The sequence below is a fragment of the Apostichopus japonicus genome, chromosome 1, assembly GCF_037975245.1.
Source record: "Apostichopus japonicus isolate 1M-3 chromosome 1, ASM3797524v1, whole genome shotgun sequence".
NCBI lineage: Eukaryota > Metazoa > Echinodermata > Holothuroidea > Aspidochirotida > Stichopodidae > Apostichopus > Apostichopus japonicus.
This window is the reverse complement of record NC_092561.1, coordinates 6520513-6536851: the sequence shown is the minus strand read 5'-3', so window position 1 is coordinate 6536851 and position 16339 is coordinate 6520513. Positions and strand designations below refer to the sequence as shown.

General features: G+C 34.4%; 1 protein-coding gene across 3 annotated transcripts; it reads right to left on the bottom strand.

The window, feature by feature from the left end:
* Positions 1–872: 872 nt before the first annotated feature.
* Positions 873–15532, bottom strand: LOC139965535 (uncharacterized). 3 transcript variants are annotated; one of them, XM_071968006.1, is made up of 4 exons: positions 15356–15532; positions 14824–14881; positions 12393–12453; positions 873–4015 (listed from the first exon to the last, which is right to left on the bottom strand). In XM_071968006.1, the coding sequence occupies exon 4, from the start codon at positions 4004–4006 to the stop codon at positions 2888–2890; it is 1119 nt and encodes a 372-aa protein (XP_071824107.1). In that variant the 5' UTR covers positions 4007–4015; positions 12393–12453; positions 14824–14881; positions 15356–15532; the 3' UTR covers positions 873–2887. The 3 variants fall into 3 exon arrangements, with proteins under 3 accessions (XP_071824107.1, XP_071824085.1, XP_071824096.1); XM_071967984.1 differs by lacking the exon at positions 12393–12453 and having other exon boundaries at positions 15356–15530; XM_071967995.1 differs by lacking the exons at positions 12393–12453; positions 15356–15532 and adding an exon at positions 15024–15346.
* Between the last annotated feature and the right edge of the window lie 807 nt (positions 15533–16339).

Below are 16339 nucleotides of genomic sequence, written 5' to 3'. Positions count from 1 at the left end.
CATTTTCTTTCCGTTCATTCTTAAAAAGGTTACAAAATAAGTATCACTGTTTGTCTCCTCGCATACAGAAAGTACAAACTGCAGTCATGCGCACTATAAAAGAAGAGCTTAGATTTTTTTTTTTTTTTCAATTTTTTTCTTTAAACTTTACTAGCCACGTTTCATTCAAAATATTAAAGATAATAACATATTTTCAAAATGTTCAAAATTCACGTCAGATTTTCTCATTTTTTTCTCATTTAATACATACTTATTTAAGAATTGTGAAAGTGTGCGGGTCGCCAAATTATTGAAAGAAAAAGTGGAATTATGAAATCAAGATCACTATTATACATATTTACATTATGTAAGAAGAAGCAAATTTTGTTTTCTTAAACACTAATCAACAAATGTCTGATCAATTTGAAATATATATCAAAAAACGATAACAAGGTCAGGACTTAGCAATGTTGATAAGAACAGAAAATATGTCATATATCAATGGTTTCACATCTGTATGTTATAATTTTACAGTGGCTTATACGTATTCCATTGATAGGTTTCATGTTATTGCACCTTGGGTCCGGAACACAACTGCGCATACGTTTGGCTGTGGGACTGGGGATAAAATATTACAAAACAGATTACTATTGTCCGATACAGAAACTTTCATGTACAGTATAACACGACTAGTTGAAAATTCTTGAAAAATCGTTTGCAAAATATAGCACCATTTTGCATTTTAGCACCGTCAATGTGACCAAACTTCTTTCCCTTCCTCAGGACAACATATGAAATCTTACCCCCCCCCCCTCCCCCATCCCTCCAGAGCACCATATTTGATACTATGGGTTTCTTTATAGCTTCATCATTCACTGCAGAGGTTTTTAAACCTGGCATGACTAAATCTAACGGAGATTAAACTTATAAATTAGGATTCACCATAGAAAGTTCGGATGAAGAAAATTGTGGTTAAATACTTCATGGTTTTTCTATTAAGGCTGGCATTATAGGCACCGATTTAAACTGATATACATGTACTAAATACTTTTTCGAAGCAAATTTTTATCACAGGTCGGATAATACTATAGCAACAATTGCAGTATCATTTAAATAATTAATTACCCTTTTAAATGATGCATATAGGCACATACTTAGTTGGTATAATTTTTTTTATAAACAGCTGAAAAAAACCACTTCATGTTATCAATTCGAGTTGTACCATTTACTTTCTTAGAAATGAACCGTTCATGAGATCAAGAAGTCTAAGATTTAAATACCATGCTAAAAAGAAAACAAAGTTGGTCCAATTTCCTTCGCGATAGCTTGTCCAGCTGCAGAGATATCACATTTTGAAAGCTTATTTCATTTTATTTGGATAAGTATATTGAACAATAATTTGCGATTGCCATACGTGCACAACAGAAGCTATTCAGTGTTGTTTATTGAAAAGGATGCCAGTATAGGACCCCCTCACAGTTGAATCATTGGTTAAACACATGTCACATGACTATAGTTATGCCGACGTAAGGTAATAATCGCATCACACAGTTGAATTATTGCCCAACTTTACAATTAAAATCAATTCAATTTTTAAGCAGTATGTAACCAGTTGTTGCACCTGATACACACATAGAACACAGTTACTACTGTAAATCTTAAAGTAATGTACCAAAGTTAAAACTGGATCGTGCTATAAATCGGTAGCATGTGCCTATAGGATTACTGTAAGAACTGAGCATAATTCTAACAAATCCAGTTGTTGGGATTTGTTGGGATTACACATAACCACAGTTCTTACTGTAACCCTAATAGCACATGCTACCGATTTTTCAGCACAATCCGGTATTTACTGTGGTACAAAACTTAAAGGTTTACAGGTAGTTACTGTAATCTCTGTGTGAATCGGCTGATTGTTTGGTGTAGTCGATGGAAGACACCACGGATTATTGTGCAATGCACTCATGTAAACAACCAGAGTAAAATACAATATTTTATATCTTAATTATGGTAAAAACAACCTATGAACTGAATGAGTTGGATCAATGTTCTTGGTGCTTAAAATCTCAGTTTTATACATATTTCCAAATATCATGAATTCGTTTTCCATTCAAACATCAATGAAACTTTGCTGGAATACCTGTAGCCTAGCACACATAACATTAGGCTAGCTTCCCAAAAGAAACATAATACTCAGTTAACATATACAACTAAGCTATGACCGTCAGATAACATGTTAAAGTACATCATTCACATTTCTCAAGTACACATATGGTGTTGAATGTCATTTATTAATGCTCCATTTTTTTCTATAAAGTTTAAAAAAAATGAAGACTTTTTGCAGAAGTTATAAATATAACTGTGACGGATTAGCAATTAACAATGAGGTTCGACCTGAAGTGCCGACGTCAACACGGATTTACATATCAAAGAGTATATTCCATACATCCGGCAAATTTTGAAGGAGAATATCTCGAAAAACTTAATATCAAACATAGTCCACTCACTTTTGTTTTTGTTAGCGTGTAACATATCAACCCTGAAATTCTGCCTGCGTGGTTTATCCTTTCTGATCTTGTCTAAATAATTTACTGTAAAGGTGAACACATTGAACTTAAGTAGACTTAGAATGCTGGAACGCAATCAAAAACTGGGCCTTTTTATGCCTAAAAAAGCAACACCACGATAACGGCCAATAAAGTACATTCTTTGCATTCTCTAGACCAGACAAAAACGCTTCAATTACTCATTCTAAAATGTCTATCAAACCCCCTTCAAATGCGTTCATTATGAAGCGGAACAAAAGGTAGGTATGAAAAAAACACATTAAGCTATATAAACTCACAAGAGAGCAACAGAACAGAAGTCAAACAAATAACACTTGTCAGTAAAACACATTGTAACACTTTCAAGTCCAAGCTAGAGGCCTCCTTCCATAACGCGCTTGATCAGATGCTGTATCTGACCCGAAAACATCTGCCTCCGATGGAACGGATTGTGGTAATAGACGGCGCTCTAATTTGATGAGCGCCCTCTGAAATCCATTCGACGTTTCAATATCTGCTCGTCTACTCTTGACAAAAGTGAATGCCTGCTTGACTGTCCAGTTCAATGTCTTCATCAGGTACTGAATGACAAAGGTAGGTGAAACGGTGTGACCATTCACGCAGAATACGAGGACTTTATTACCTGTTTTTCTAGCGCCCTCTATAAATGCATTGATCTCATCGAAATATTGTTCGATGTCCTCGTTGCATGCTTCATCGACTAAGACCGTCAATCTAATCGGTGCGTGCTTCCTCTCTGAAGGACAAAGGCACGGACAATCTTTCAATTTCACACGACGACGCATCTGATGCAGCGTAAGATTACTGAGATCGACCATATAACCAATATTCAATCTACAAAGCAGAGGTTCACGGTTCGCTGCTTCGATATCTCCCAGAAACAGAAAATCGAGGACCTCTACTATGTGATGGTCCTTGTAAGGTCCCGTAGTTAACCCTCCGGGACTAATATCGATCCGTATCTCTGGAATGACTTTAGACAAGTCTAGTTCTTCGTCGAAGGAGATACAATCGATCTCGGACGAAGAACGGCAAGATGAGACCGACGACAGTTTCCGAATGCTATAAGCGTTATTGGTACTAGTGCTACCCCTCGAGGAACACCGTTCGATACCCGATGATGGCCGACTGCTAAACGATTGACTATATCTCGAATACGTTTCCACTGTGGCTTGATTCGGTAAAGTCGACCTTACTGGGCCCTGACTTTCACATAGCGACTTTGACGACTTGAGTTTCCGATGTAATTCTTCGTTGGCGCTTAACTGGCGAAGAGGTGTTGGTCGTTGTCTGACATCGGCCAAATCTGGGCAAGAGAAACAACCGTTGTGACCGGTTGAATCCGAGTGTGACCTATGCCGAATCAATTGAGGATGTTTGACGTCACCAACACGTGCTTGACAGGACTCCACTGAGCATGATCTCGCAGTTTCTCTCGTTCCGGACAGCCACGTAGCCATTGAATTAATCTATCAAAATTGAATGGGAAAATAATTACATTGTTAAAAAATTAAGCGTTAAATACAAAATTAAGAAAATGGGGAGGAGGTAGTTTCAATAAACAAAAAGGAGGCTCTTCTTCTTATTTTGACAAGAGGGCAGTTTTGAGGGATTTTGACGTTTCGGTTACAAAATATCCATAGAGGATATCTTTGGACATCCTGTTGTCCTTCATTCTACGTACAAGACCGAGCCTGCCCAGTATGTGCTCCACGATCAGTTTGTACACGATCGCAGAGCTAAGCAGGAGAGAAGACCTCAGAGTTGGAGACTGATTCAATCTCCAGGAAATGCCCAGGATGCTTTTCAGGCTACGTTGTCGGAGGCTGTCCAGTTTGAGGTTTCATTTAGCATCCGTTGGCCGTGCCTCACTGCCACATAGGAGAGCAGGGGTTCCCTAACTGGGGTGCATGAACCCCCAGGGGGTGCGTGAGTCCATCTCAGGGGGTTCGTGAGACGTTTCTGAAAGTCAAAACTAGAGTACTTTTTGTTGAACTAAAATCTGATATATCATATAATTTAGTAATATGTACAAAAGTCGTACCTATCGACAAACTCCACAATATGACACTATGAACTTGATCTTTTACGAAGCACTGTTATGCGTTGTATAGTATAATAATGACTCAGATCGTGTCTCGAAAAATTGGGGGTACGTGGACAACTCTGACATCCACAGGAGGTTCGTGGTGGTGGGGGGGGGGGGGTAAAGTAAGGGAAACCCTGTAGTAAAGTATACTGATGATGCAGGCATAATTTGCAAACAGCCATTTTGTTCTTGACGGTGAATTATCCCAGACAGACGCAATTGAAAAGGTTCAAGGTGGATGCAGCATGATCACATCATCAAAGTCATGGTCATAACATCATTAATGTCCTTGTCGTCGTTCCATGTGCACCCTGCAAGATTGTCGAATGCAAGGAAATATATTACATATGTTTAGATATATAAATATATGGAAATATAAGTATATGCTAGACACGTGAAATATTACATGATTACTGCTTAAAATACAATCAAATCACTGACCGAATAAAACACAATCAAATCAAGATATTGGCTCATTCGTTATTCGTAATTTGTGTCATCTTCTGCTTGTTAGGCTACCCATAAGCCACAGAGAAAAGCGTTACTTAACTATGGACAACGAAGTAATACCATATAGCCTATCTATCAATACTGTATTGAATCATTCACAAACATCCTCTCTGCAGACTCTTTACTTAACCAAGGATTTGAGAACTTGCTCAATTTGCATTAAAGGGTCTCTTAATCACGGGAAAAGAGTTTTACTGACGTAAGCTTTGCCGTTGCTATGCAACGAGCTTCATCATTTGAAATCATTAAATGTCCTTGTTACTTTCGTGATATGAACGTTTTCTCATAATAAGTCACTGTAAATTACTGTGAATTATTATGGCGTGATATGTGTATCTAGTAGGGCACTAAAACAATAATTGAGCAAACAAGATACTTCAACATTTGTTCATGCAGTGAGTCTAAAATGATTTCACATTGCGGTTTTTTTTTTCAAGTAAGAAATATCAGTCAACATTGCTCTATTTTTTACTTCAGTCTTGTTTTCTTACAGACTGTCAGGTAAACACAACAATAATAATATTCAATACACTGGTGTGATTTCCGTTGTGCATGTGTTTGACTTTCTATAAATCATCCGCCATTTTGATTTTCTGATTTCCGTAGCGTCCGATCTTCAAAACTATACGTATACTTTTTTTCCTATCTCAAAATGAAACCATAGAAAAGTTATTGAGTCAAAACACACGGGCATTCATTGTTTCATTGTTACATCACTTAGAGCGCCATACAAACTATTTGGATATATCGATTCTTCTAGAGAGTGTTACTATTATGAAATCTCTCTTCAAAACAGAAAACAAAATTGTATTAGTATTCTAATCTTCTTCTTGATTTACCTTTGAAATCTGATCAATTTGAGATATTTGCTTAGCTATCACTATTCTCTGTTTGTTTCTATGAAGAATTTTCATTAAAATGCAATATTTTGTAGAAATATATAATTTCCTTTGTGAGTTAGTGTGTTAAGTCAACCGATTCACACAGAGTACAGATAATACAGTAAACTACTGTCAATCCTAAAACTTTGTACCACATTAAAAACTGACAAATGTGATAATTCGGTAGCATGTGCGATTAGGTTTACAGTAAGAACTGAGGTTATGTGTAATTCCAACAAATGAATCACACTGGATTTGTTGGGAATACACATATCCTCAGTTCTTACTGTAAACTATAATAACACATGCTACCGATTTATAGCACGACCCAGTTTTCACTTTGGTACACAACTTTTAAGATTGACAGTATAACTGTGTCCTCTGACTGTATCGGGTGGTTAAGTATATAATCAAGTATTTTTCAGCTGAATTACCGTGATGACATCATTTACTCTACTGTTGCCAGATGCAATAATTCACTAAGTATATCACAAAACTTAAAAAAATTCATATCTCCGCCATACGAATTGTTTTGAAGAGGTGGTATTGACCTAAAGACTGGAGATTTACGTAAGTGCGCCAACTGACCAGGGACTGGTAAGAGAAGGTCAACAGCTTATTTCATCGTCATCGTCATCGTCATCGTCACCGTCACCGTCACCGTCACCGTCACCGTCATCGTCATCGTCATCGTCATCATCTTCATCATCATCATCATCATCATCATCATCATCATCATCATCATCATCATCATCATCATCATCATCATCATCATCATCATCATCATCATCATCATCATCATCATCATCATCATCATCATCATCATCATCATCATCATCATCATCATCATCATCATCATCATCATCATCATCATCATCATCATCATCATCATCATCATCATCATCATCATCATCATCATCATCATCACCATCACCATCACCATCACCCCCACCATCATCATCATCATCAACATCATCATCATCATCATCATCATCATCATCATCATCATCATCATCATCATCATCATCATCATCATCATCATCATCATCATCATCATCATCAATCGATCGATCAATCAATCAATCAATCAATTATCTTTTGAACCACAACAACAGCAAATACAACGCTCTGTTCCTTTTTTTTGTGTCAACATTTCTTCAATCTAGCTAAGTCACGGCAGAAGTGTTAATTTAATTCCAGAAAGCACGAACTTTGTCAAGATTGAGAGACCGAACTGTATGACTAAGTATTCTTAGATCTATGTACCTTAAAGATGTATATTAAATTATAAGAAGACAATAAGAAAATGTTATCTAATTATCAGAGATAACGGTGGCAACTAAATGGATTCAGTAAGTAATATTCCAGATGCAGGGTAAATATCAAACTTTCAGTGAACAAAAATATTCAGTAAACAAGATTAAGTGTGACTTCTACCGCGTATCACATCCCTGCGCGATTTTTTGCATTTTGCATTTTTTTTTTTTTTGCCCTCGTTTAAGCACCAGATTCTTCGATGTGTATGGGCGTGATTAACCCGGAAAGCTGACATTATCTTTGACAAATTTCTTATAGATTCGGTTATTTCTATGACCAATAAAACCCACGGAAGTATTACCTTGAATAATTTCATGAATACAGCGTTTTCGCTTTGATAATCATGAATAATACAATGTGGTTAAACCATTCGTAAATCTATAAAAACTCGGAAATCTTTAAATTTACAACAACATCATTCATTTTAGTTTTTTTTTATATAACGTATTATCGCTAGAATAAGCAAGAACATTATTTGCATTTTTTTTAAAATTTGTGTGCATGTGTTAACGTTGACGTGTCTGTATGTCAATATTTGCTGACGTCACCACAAATACATATACTAAGTGTGACTATATCACCACGATGTCTCTAAATAAGCTATCAAAAGTCCTACTTCTTAGCTCTTTAATCCGGGTAAATGGATCACTTATCCCCACAAATCGCTATATTGATAGCATAATCCGTTAGAGTGAATATCCAAGAAAGTTAATCCTGGGCTTGAATATTTTAAAATGCCGAGGCCTAAATATCACCTAATTGGTCAAACCGTGTAAGCTGTGTTGCTGATACAGGAATGTTCTTACAGGTTTGATTCCGTCTCAGTGTTTGAATATTTCGAACGAAAAATTATAAATTGGGGAGTAAGTACACATAATAGAAGTTCTAAACTTTTGTTTTTGTTGACTCTTCCCTTAAAAGAGTGGAATTAACCCCCCCTCCTTTCCATTTTTTTTTGTTGGTATAAGTCTCTTCAATTGTAAGCTTATAAAGCAAATATTGATACATTAACATTTCAGAGATGATATATTAAATTTAGTAACATAATTCCATTAAACCGATTATTTCCTCAGATTACAAGAAACAAGGGCAATTCTTAGCCGCCAAACAAGTCTGTGTCTTTTTTGAAAGCCTCCTAAAATCGGTCACTTTAGTCCCGAATCGGCGCCCAGTTCAGTCTCAAACCTTTTATGGTGTCATTTCTCTAATGAGTTTCAATACTGCTCTGGGATACCCAAGATATCTATATATATATATATATTTATATATATATATATATATATATATATCATATATATCATAAGACAACGATTAATATTATAATGTGTTTGTTTGCTTCGGGTCGTCTATAACCTTCCGACGTTGTAACCTAGGTTTCTGGTTTCTATGGCAACTACAGAGAGTCAGTGTAAGAATTTCCTCCGGCGATATAAATATCATAGAAATGATAATAACAGTTGAAGGATAAGCTATATAGGATATCTACATATTACAATACGTGGTATGGTCGTAAAGCAAAGTGTGAGTTTAACATATTAGCTCATACGAAAAGTAACAAAACACGGTTTTAAAGAAAGAGAAACGTCTTGTTACGAATGAAGAAGAGAATGAAAAAAACAAAAACAAAAACACATCCACTATGCATGGTTTGTTACACAAGATCATATTAACGAGTGTGAAACCTTACACTTTCTACTATAACAACATGGCACTCTTCATAAAATAGTCCAGAGATGAATATTCCCCGCGGAAGGATTTACGTCAAAACGTTTGTATTATTTTTGAATGTTTTTATTTTCATCGTTCAACAGTGCGTTGGAATGGGAACTATTTGTGTCATTCATATACCAGATCATCCAATATTCACACACGTAAAAAAAAAATTTCTTCTCAATGAAAAGTTTTTTGTAACCTTTCCCAATTTTTACATCAATGGGTAGAGTATTTCTCGATTTTATAGTAGTCAAACACAAAACACCATTGTTTTGGTTTTTAATGTTTTAAACAGAAAGTTACCGAGTTATTGGACATCGGGAATCGAAATGTGAATATTGCTTTAGTTGTGGGAAATCTTATTCCCTTCCATCCTTTTCCTTCAAAAAAATGATGTAAAAAAAGTGGGCTATACTATGCATTGTTGAGTTGAAAATGCTAAATTACAAAATGCATGGTCAGATTTCAAAACAAAATACACAACTTTCTATTGTCGTTCCCCCCCCCCCCCCAACTTTCCTGATTTCAGTGTCCATATAAAGAACCACAGAACTTAGACAATCGGGATCCCCCCCCTCCTTTAATTTTCATAAAGTCCACCCTGAAAGGTCAAAGCCCACGCACTACGAGCCAACAAGGTTATTGAGAATGCCTAGCATTGATTTCTAGCAAACCTTATCGATTTTACAAGGCAAACCGTTAAAAATGTATACATAAGCCAGACATTTGATTTAATTACAATTGAATTTGAGATGCTTTTATAATACGCTGTTATTCTCTCTCTATTTATTTTGTTTGTTTGTTTGACATTTCCCAACCAAAGTAGCAACCTTGGGGAAAGGTTTTAAACTAAGAAGAAATAAAAATCAACTGTAAAATATGGGTTTAGTATGTCACGATGCGTCTATCTGCAAGTGAAAACGTCTCTCCCGATTTAGTTGTTTGTTTTCAACAACACCTGCAGCGTTATATTCAGCAGAATGCATCCCTTTTCAGAATGATAGAGAAGCTAGTCATCGAATTAACTACAATGTCAAGGAAAGAAATAATACCAACATGCAACCTTTTACATATAGCTTCTATGCATCTCGCACCACAATTAATTGTGCCATTGACTTACACACTAAACTCGTCACTTTCAAGACCTGCCAAATCATAGATAGAAGTTTTAAAATGGTATATCCCACCCATCACATGATAGCTGAGATATTGGCCTATCATGGCGCTTTCAAACTTCCATATCATGACAGTTGAGATTTTGAGCTAGAAGAGTAGCAAGTTTAGCATACTAAAACCCCCGCCCTTCCATCTGCTCGCTCGGAGTAATATCAACATTTAACCAAAAGTTTTCTATAATGGTTTATATCGCCTTCGATCCTCCCTATTTTCACACCATCTGTACTTTAAAACATGCTCTTTCATATAAAGGCAACACAAACGATGGCAGTAACTGATTACATGCTTAAACAAGCGTTACCTTAGGTACTTTTACCTCTTTTCTCGGACGGTTAACCTTTTGAGTGGATAAACACTACTCTAATTGTGGTGCGGTACCTTCAGGTCGGAGTAACCATCATGAAACTCGTGAACCCTGAATAAGTTATGTCAAGACCAACACAACAGTTCCTGCAGCTACCATACAAAACAACAGACGCCTCCATAGTCCCTGCAGTCAGTTGTCATACATTCTACAGAACATCGACTGTGGTGGGTCGCGGCTCAGCCCTTAATATGCATGAACACCCTAGATCAGGGTTTCCCTAACTTTACCCTCCCCCCCCCCCACGAACCCCTCTAGATGTCAGAGTTGTCCACAAACCCCCAACTTTTCGAGAAACGATCTGAGTCATTATTATACTATAATACGCATAACAGCCTGTGTCTGTTTTATAATTCAGTTATATATCACATGCACGGTACGGTACAACTATGGCAACATATACGTATGGAACGCGAAAAGAGTTTGTCGATAGTTACGACATTTGTACATTACTAACTTATATAATATTTCAGATTTCAGTTCAACAAAAGTACTCCTAGTTTTGACTTTCAGAAACGTCTCACGAAACCCCTGGCATGGACTCACGCACCCCTTGTCGGTTCATGCACCCCATTTAGGGAACCTCTGCTCTATTCGCTTATGACATTCCCTCCCACAGCAGTGTTTCTACGAATTATGATTTAATGCAGCGGCATGTGAAAAGAAACGTTGGTTCAAACACCTACCCTGCATCTTGGAATAGCTTGTCCCGTTGTTTAAGATATATAGATGCAAAATGTAGTCATTTTTTCATCTTCTGGATATTAAGTAGAGTGTGCGCTTTTGATGGCATACATGGACAACATATGAAACTGTCTCGTTTCTCCCCATAATAAGATACTTCCACAAAAATTGAAGTTTGTGACACTTGACGAAACTGAGTCAGTATGAACGTCTTCCCCATGCGTGCAGCACGAAATAACATTCACTAATACGTATGGAATGCCATATGTATCAAAAATTTCCAAAACAATATAAACATGTCCACATTTATAAAAAAAAAATATAAGCATGTCCAAATTTATATTAACATGTCGAAACTAATATAAGTATGTCCAAAATAATATGAGCATGTCTATCCATGGAGGTACCTCCATGGTCTAACACAGGAAGATTAATTGTCTTTCAGAAACCGTGCCTTATCTACATATCAGTCGAACGCGTAGTTCTAACTAATATTGACAAACATCTAAGAAAGCTATAACAGCTTTTGAGGAAGTTATTAAAAAAAAAAAAAAAAAAAAAACAATGATTACAGCCAGGTAAAACGCTATGCATGTTATGCATTCATAAATAACTCACATTTAAGTTACTTTCAACCGATTCTCATAGTTTTATCAGTTAAAATCTTATAGTATTATCAGTAAAGGTATATAAATATAGTTTACATACTTTAAAGGTCAGAGGTCAAAACATAATGCGCTGCGACCACTTTATTTGATATATTTCTAGATTTCACCTATAGGCATTTCATTTTATCTAATGGATTTTCTTATGCATTATACAATTTAGTCATTTTTAGATGAGATCTTGAGATATTCGGTAAGATTTTAGGTGATTGAGTAAATTTTGGCATTTAGTTTAATTAAACATTCACTATGAACAATGATTTGAAAATAAAACAAAAACGTCGTTTTTCGATGTATTTTACGTTGCTGTCAACGCCTAAGAACGATCTCATATCAAATCTTGAATATCACAATAGAGATTTATTTAATAACAGGTGACCTTAGTTGCTATGGTTACCCTACACAGCCGTAATTTAACCTCGTCCATATTGCGCAAATTATATTTACCTCAACATAATGTCAGAACATTCATCAAGGTTATGACGCAGACTTCTTACAAGGGAGTAAGCTAAGGGGGGAAAAATGCAGATTTATAAAAAATTATTTTTGAATAGGTTCAAAATTATACGCATTAGTCAATTTACTAAAAAAATATCCTTACCACGATTGTGCGCTGTTATGAAGAGTAAAATGGTTTAATCTTTTCCTTTCTTTAGGAAAATTCAGCCAACGATCTTACTCTTACTTACGAGCCGAAGGTAAGAGGAGGAGGGGGGGGGGGGCGGTATCAGAGGGGGTATTTCACAAAATAATTTGGCAAAAAGAAAGAATTATTAGTAATATCACTTTCGAAATGCATTTTTGTTCTTGAAAATCAATACGAAGTCACAAGAAATATGTTGGAATGATTAAATTTCGAGGGAACTTAGTTATAAATATAGAGTTATATATATAGAGTTATATATAGAGTGTTATAAATATAGATTTAACAGTATATCTTAGGATAAAGTATTTTTGTTTTCTAGTTTTATAATATTTTATTAGGTGAAAGGTGTTTCTCCAGACCTGGTAAGATCAGAAAAACATCCATTTGTCTATTTAAGCATTATAATTATATTTGAAGTCACAAATTTGTAGGATATGTAGCTAGTATGAGTTGATTACAAGGTGTTGATGTGACTACAAGGTTACCGTCCCAAGGATAAGCTCATTTGCAATTATGAACCCAACATGATATATATATATATATATATATATATATATATATAAATATATATATATATATATATATAGGCCTATATATAGGCCTATATAAATGTATATATATATATATATATATATATATATATATATATTTATATATATATATATATATATATATATATATATATATATATATATATATATATATATATATATATATATATATATATATACATATATATAATCAAGAACAGTGAAAAAACTTTCAGCCTCCACCGGGATTCGAACCACGGGCCTCCCGCTCTGTACGCGGACACCCTAACCACTATGGACGCTGATTGTATGTCCAGAGGTTCGAAACCGGTTAGGAAGATCGTAATTCCACTGTAGGCTGTTCTTGATTTTCCAACTCATTACGATTTTCATTTATATATATTCATTTGCCTTTGTCGTTTACCTCCATTGCATTAACATAATATATGTATATATATATATATATATATACATATGGATAGGTCTATACATAGGCCTATATATATATATATGCATATATATAGGCCTATATAAATATATATATATATATATTTATATCTATATAGAATTAAATCAAATTTGACGCATTCAAACCTGGTTAATTATAATATTACCAATATCTTCAACTTTAATCCCAGACGTACGAAACCCTTGGACTTCACAACCTCGCCTGTGTGCCCCACAAATACCCCCACCCCATCCCACCCACCCACCCACACACCTCTGTCTGGTGGACAATATCAACAACTCTTTATTTAATTGGCCAAATTCTCGAAAAATTATATAATTTTATTATAATAATATATAGAGAGACTGTGTATGAAACGCCTTCGCACCATTAAACCTCATGGGCTCAACATTCAGTAAGGACATTACTAACTTTTCTTCTGCCCCCCCCCCTCCATCCCCTGGTTCCCCCACATATCACTCCTCTTCTCAGAGCTCTTTTCCACCCTTTTCCTCCACACCTTTCTGTCTTTTCTCTTCTCCAATGTCTTCCCTACCCCTTTCTCTTAATCTTCTCTTTGTTCCTCCACTGTTTATCTCCTATCTCTCCTCTTACCCTGTTGGTTTCTTTCTTTCTTCTCTCCATCCCTTGTCTACTAATCCCCTTACATCTATTTCTTTGTGTTTACCATGCTCTTTAACCTGTCTGTATTATGTGCGTTTTTTTGTCCCTTCTCTTACTGTTACTTGTCATTTAGCCTCTGAAGAAGATCCTGCTAGGATCGAAACGTCAGGCCAACTTACTTATACACATTCTCCTACACAGGCTCTCTAGTGGATAAGCAGTTTGCAAACAGTTTTATTTTATTTTAATAATATATATTACAATAAAAATAAAACCATCCTCGTGGAATCACACTGAGAACTAGGCAACACAGATAAGCTATCATAGGAGAATGAGTGACGAGAACAAAAAACATATCAAATAATACTATTGCTTATAGGTATACCTTCGAAGCTAAATTATTTGAATTAGAATAATAACATAATAATTGTGACAAACATTTTGGTACCCCTCAGGCAAACACATGTATTAGCTAAGATTTCACTTTTAAAAAAAAATATATATATAAAGAAAGAAACAGATTGTTTCTTCACTTCAAAAAATTAAACATCCCTTTGAAGTGATGTTGAAGAAAGAAAAACACCGAAATTGGGAACGCCCCAAAAACAAAATAAAAATATGATGTCTTACCTGTCAGTTGTCTCGTTTTTCTTCCAACTACAACTTCGTTCTGTTACAGCTTGTACACCTGAGCGACGACAAATAAAGCAGATTGCAAAACACAAGTTTTTGAAATGTGTCCATTCGTTAAGATATCTACAAATCTTTTACATTTCCGACATATATTAACTTTGTAATTTATTTACGACAAATACATATAGTATCCTCACCGAACTATAAAATCAAACAAATGCCTGCAAATGACAAAATGTCCTCTTGGGTCCTCAGTTTAAAAAGAGGGCTTTTCTCGTCAAATTGAAAGACTTATTGAAAAGAAAAAAAGAAAAATCCAAAATGGATGATTTCGACAACGATGTACTTTGTAAAACAATAACACGATCAGAGATCAAAGTGATAACGTAATCATTCCAAGAACTATACAGGCTGTCAATCCTCTTGATAATAAAAGACAATGAAAACAAAACAAAAAAACAATAGATTGTGCTGATGAAGATGATGATAGATTAGTATATAAGGACAAGGACGAGCAATGCATACGTACTATACCATCCTTTAATAGACATGTACTTCTTTCTATATCTTGAAGTCGTATTACGATATACTTGTGTACAAGATTATGGAAAACCTTCATCTCCGTTAGTGGCTATTAAGTGAAACGGTTGCTAGGTGTTTGCCAACAGAGAATTGAATGCCAGATTGATGAATAAATGTATACACACTCCAACTCGCAACGCTTTGTAATCAACCGCATATAAGTAAGCAACTACATATGTATATTGTATATCACAGGAATACATATATATTTATATATATATAGGCCTATATATATATATATATGTATATATATTTATATATATATATACATATACATATATATATATATATATGTATGGTAAATATATATGGTATATATAAGGTATATATATAGGGTATACATAAATGGTATATATATATGGTATATTTATATGATATATATGTACATAATTATATATATGTATATATATGTCTATATATATATATGTATATATGTATATATATATATATATATATATATATATATATATATATATATATAAATGAAATATATATATATATATTTATTTATTTATTTGTTACTTATGTATATTGTATACCACAGGACTACATATATATATATATATATATATATATATATATATATATATATATATATATATATATATATATATATATATACATATATATAGGCCCATATAGATATATGTACATACCATACATATATATATAGGCCTATATACATTATTTATATATATTTATTTATTTATTTGTTACTTATGTATATTGTATACCACAGGACTACATATATATCTATATATATATATATATTTATATATATATATATATATATATATATATATATATATATACATATATATAGGCCCGTATAGATATATGTACATACCATACATATATATATAGGCCTATATACATTCATTTGTAAACGAGAACGTGTCTGCAGTAATGCTTGATATCATTAAGAATTAAC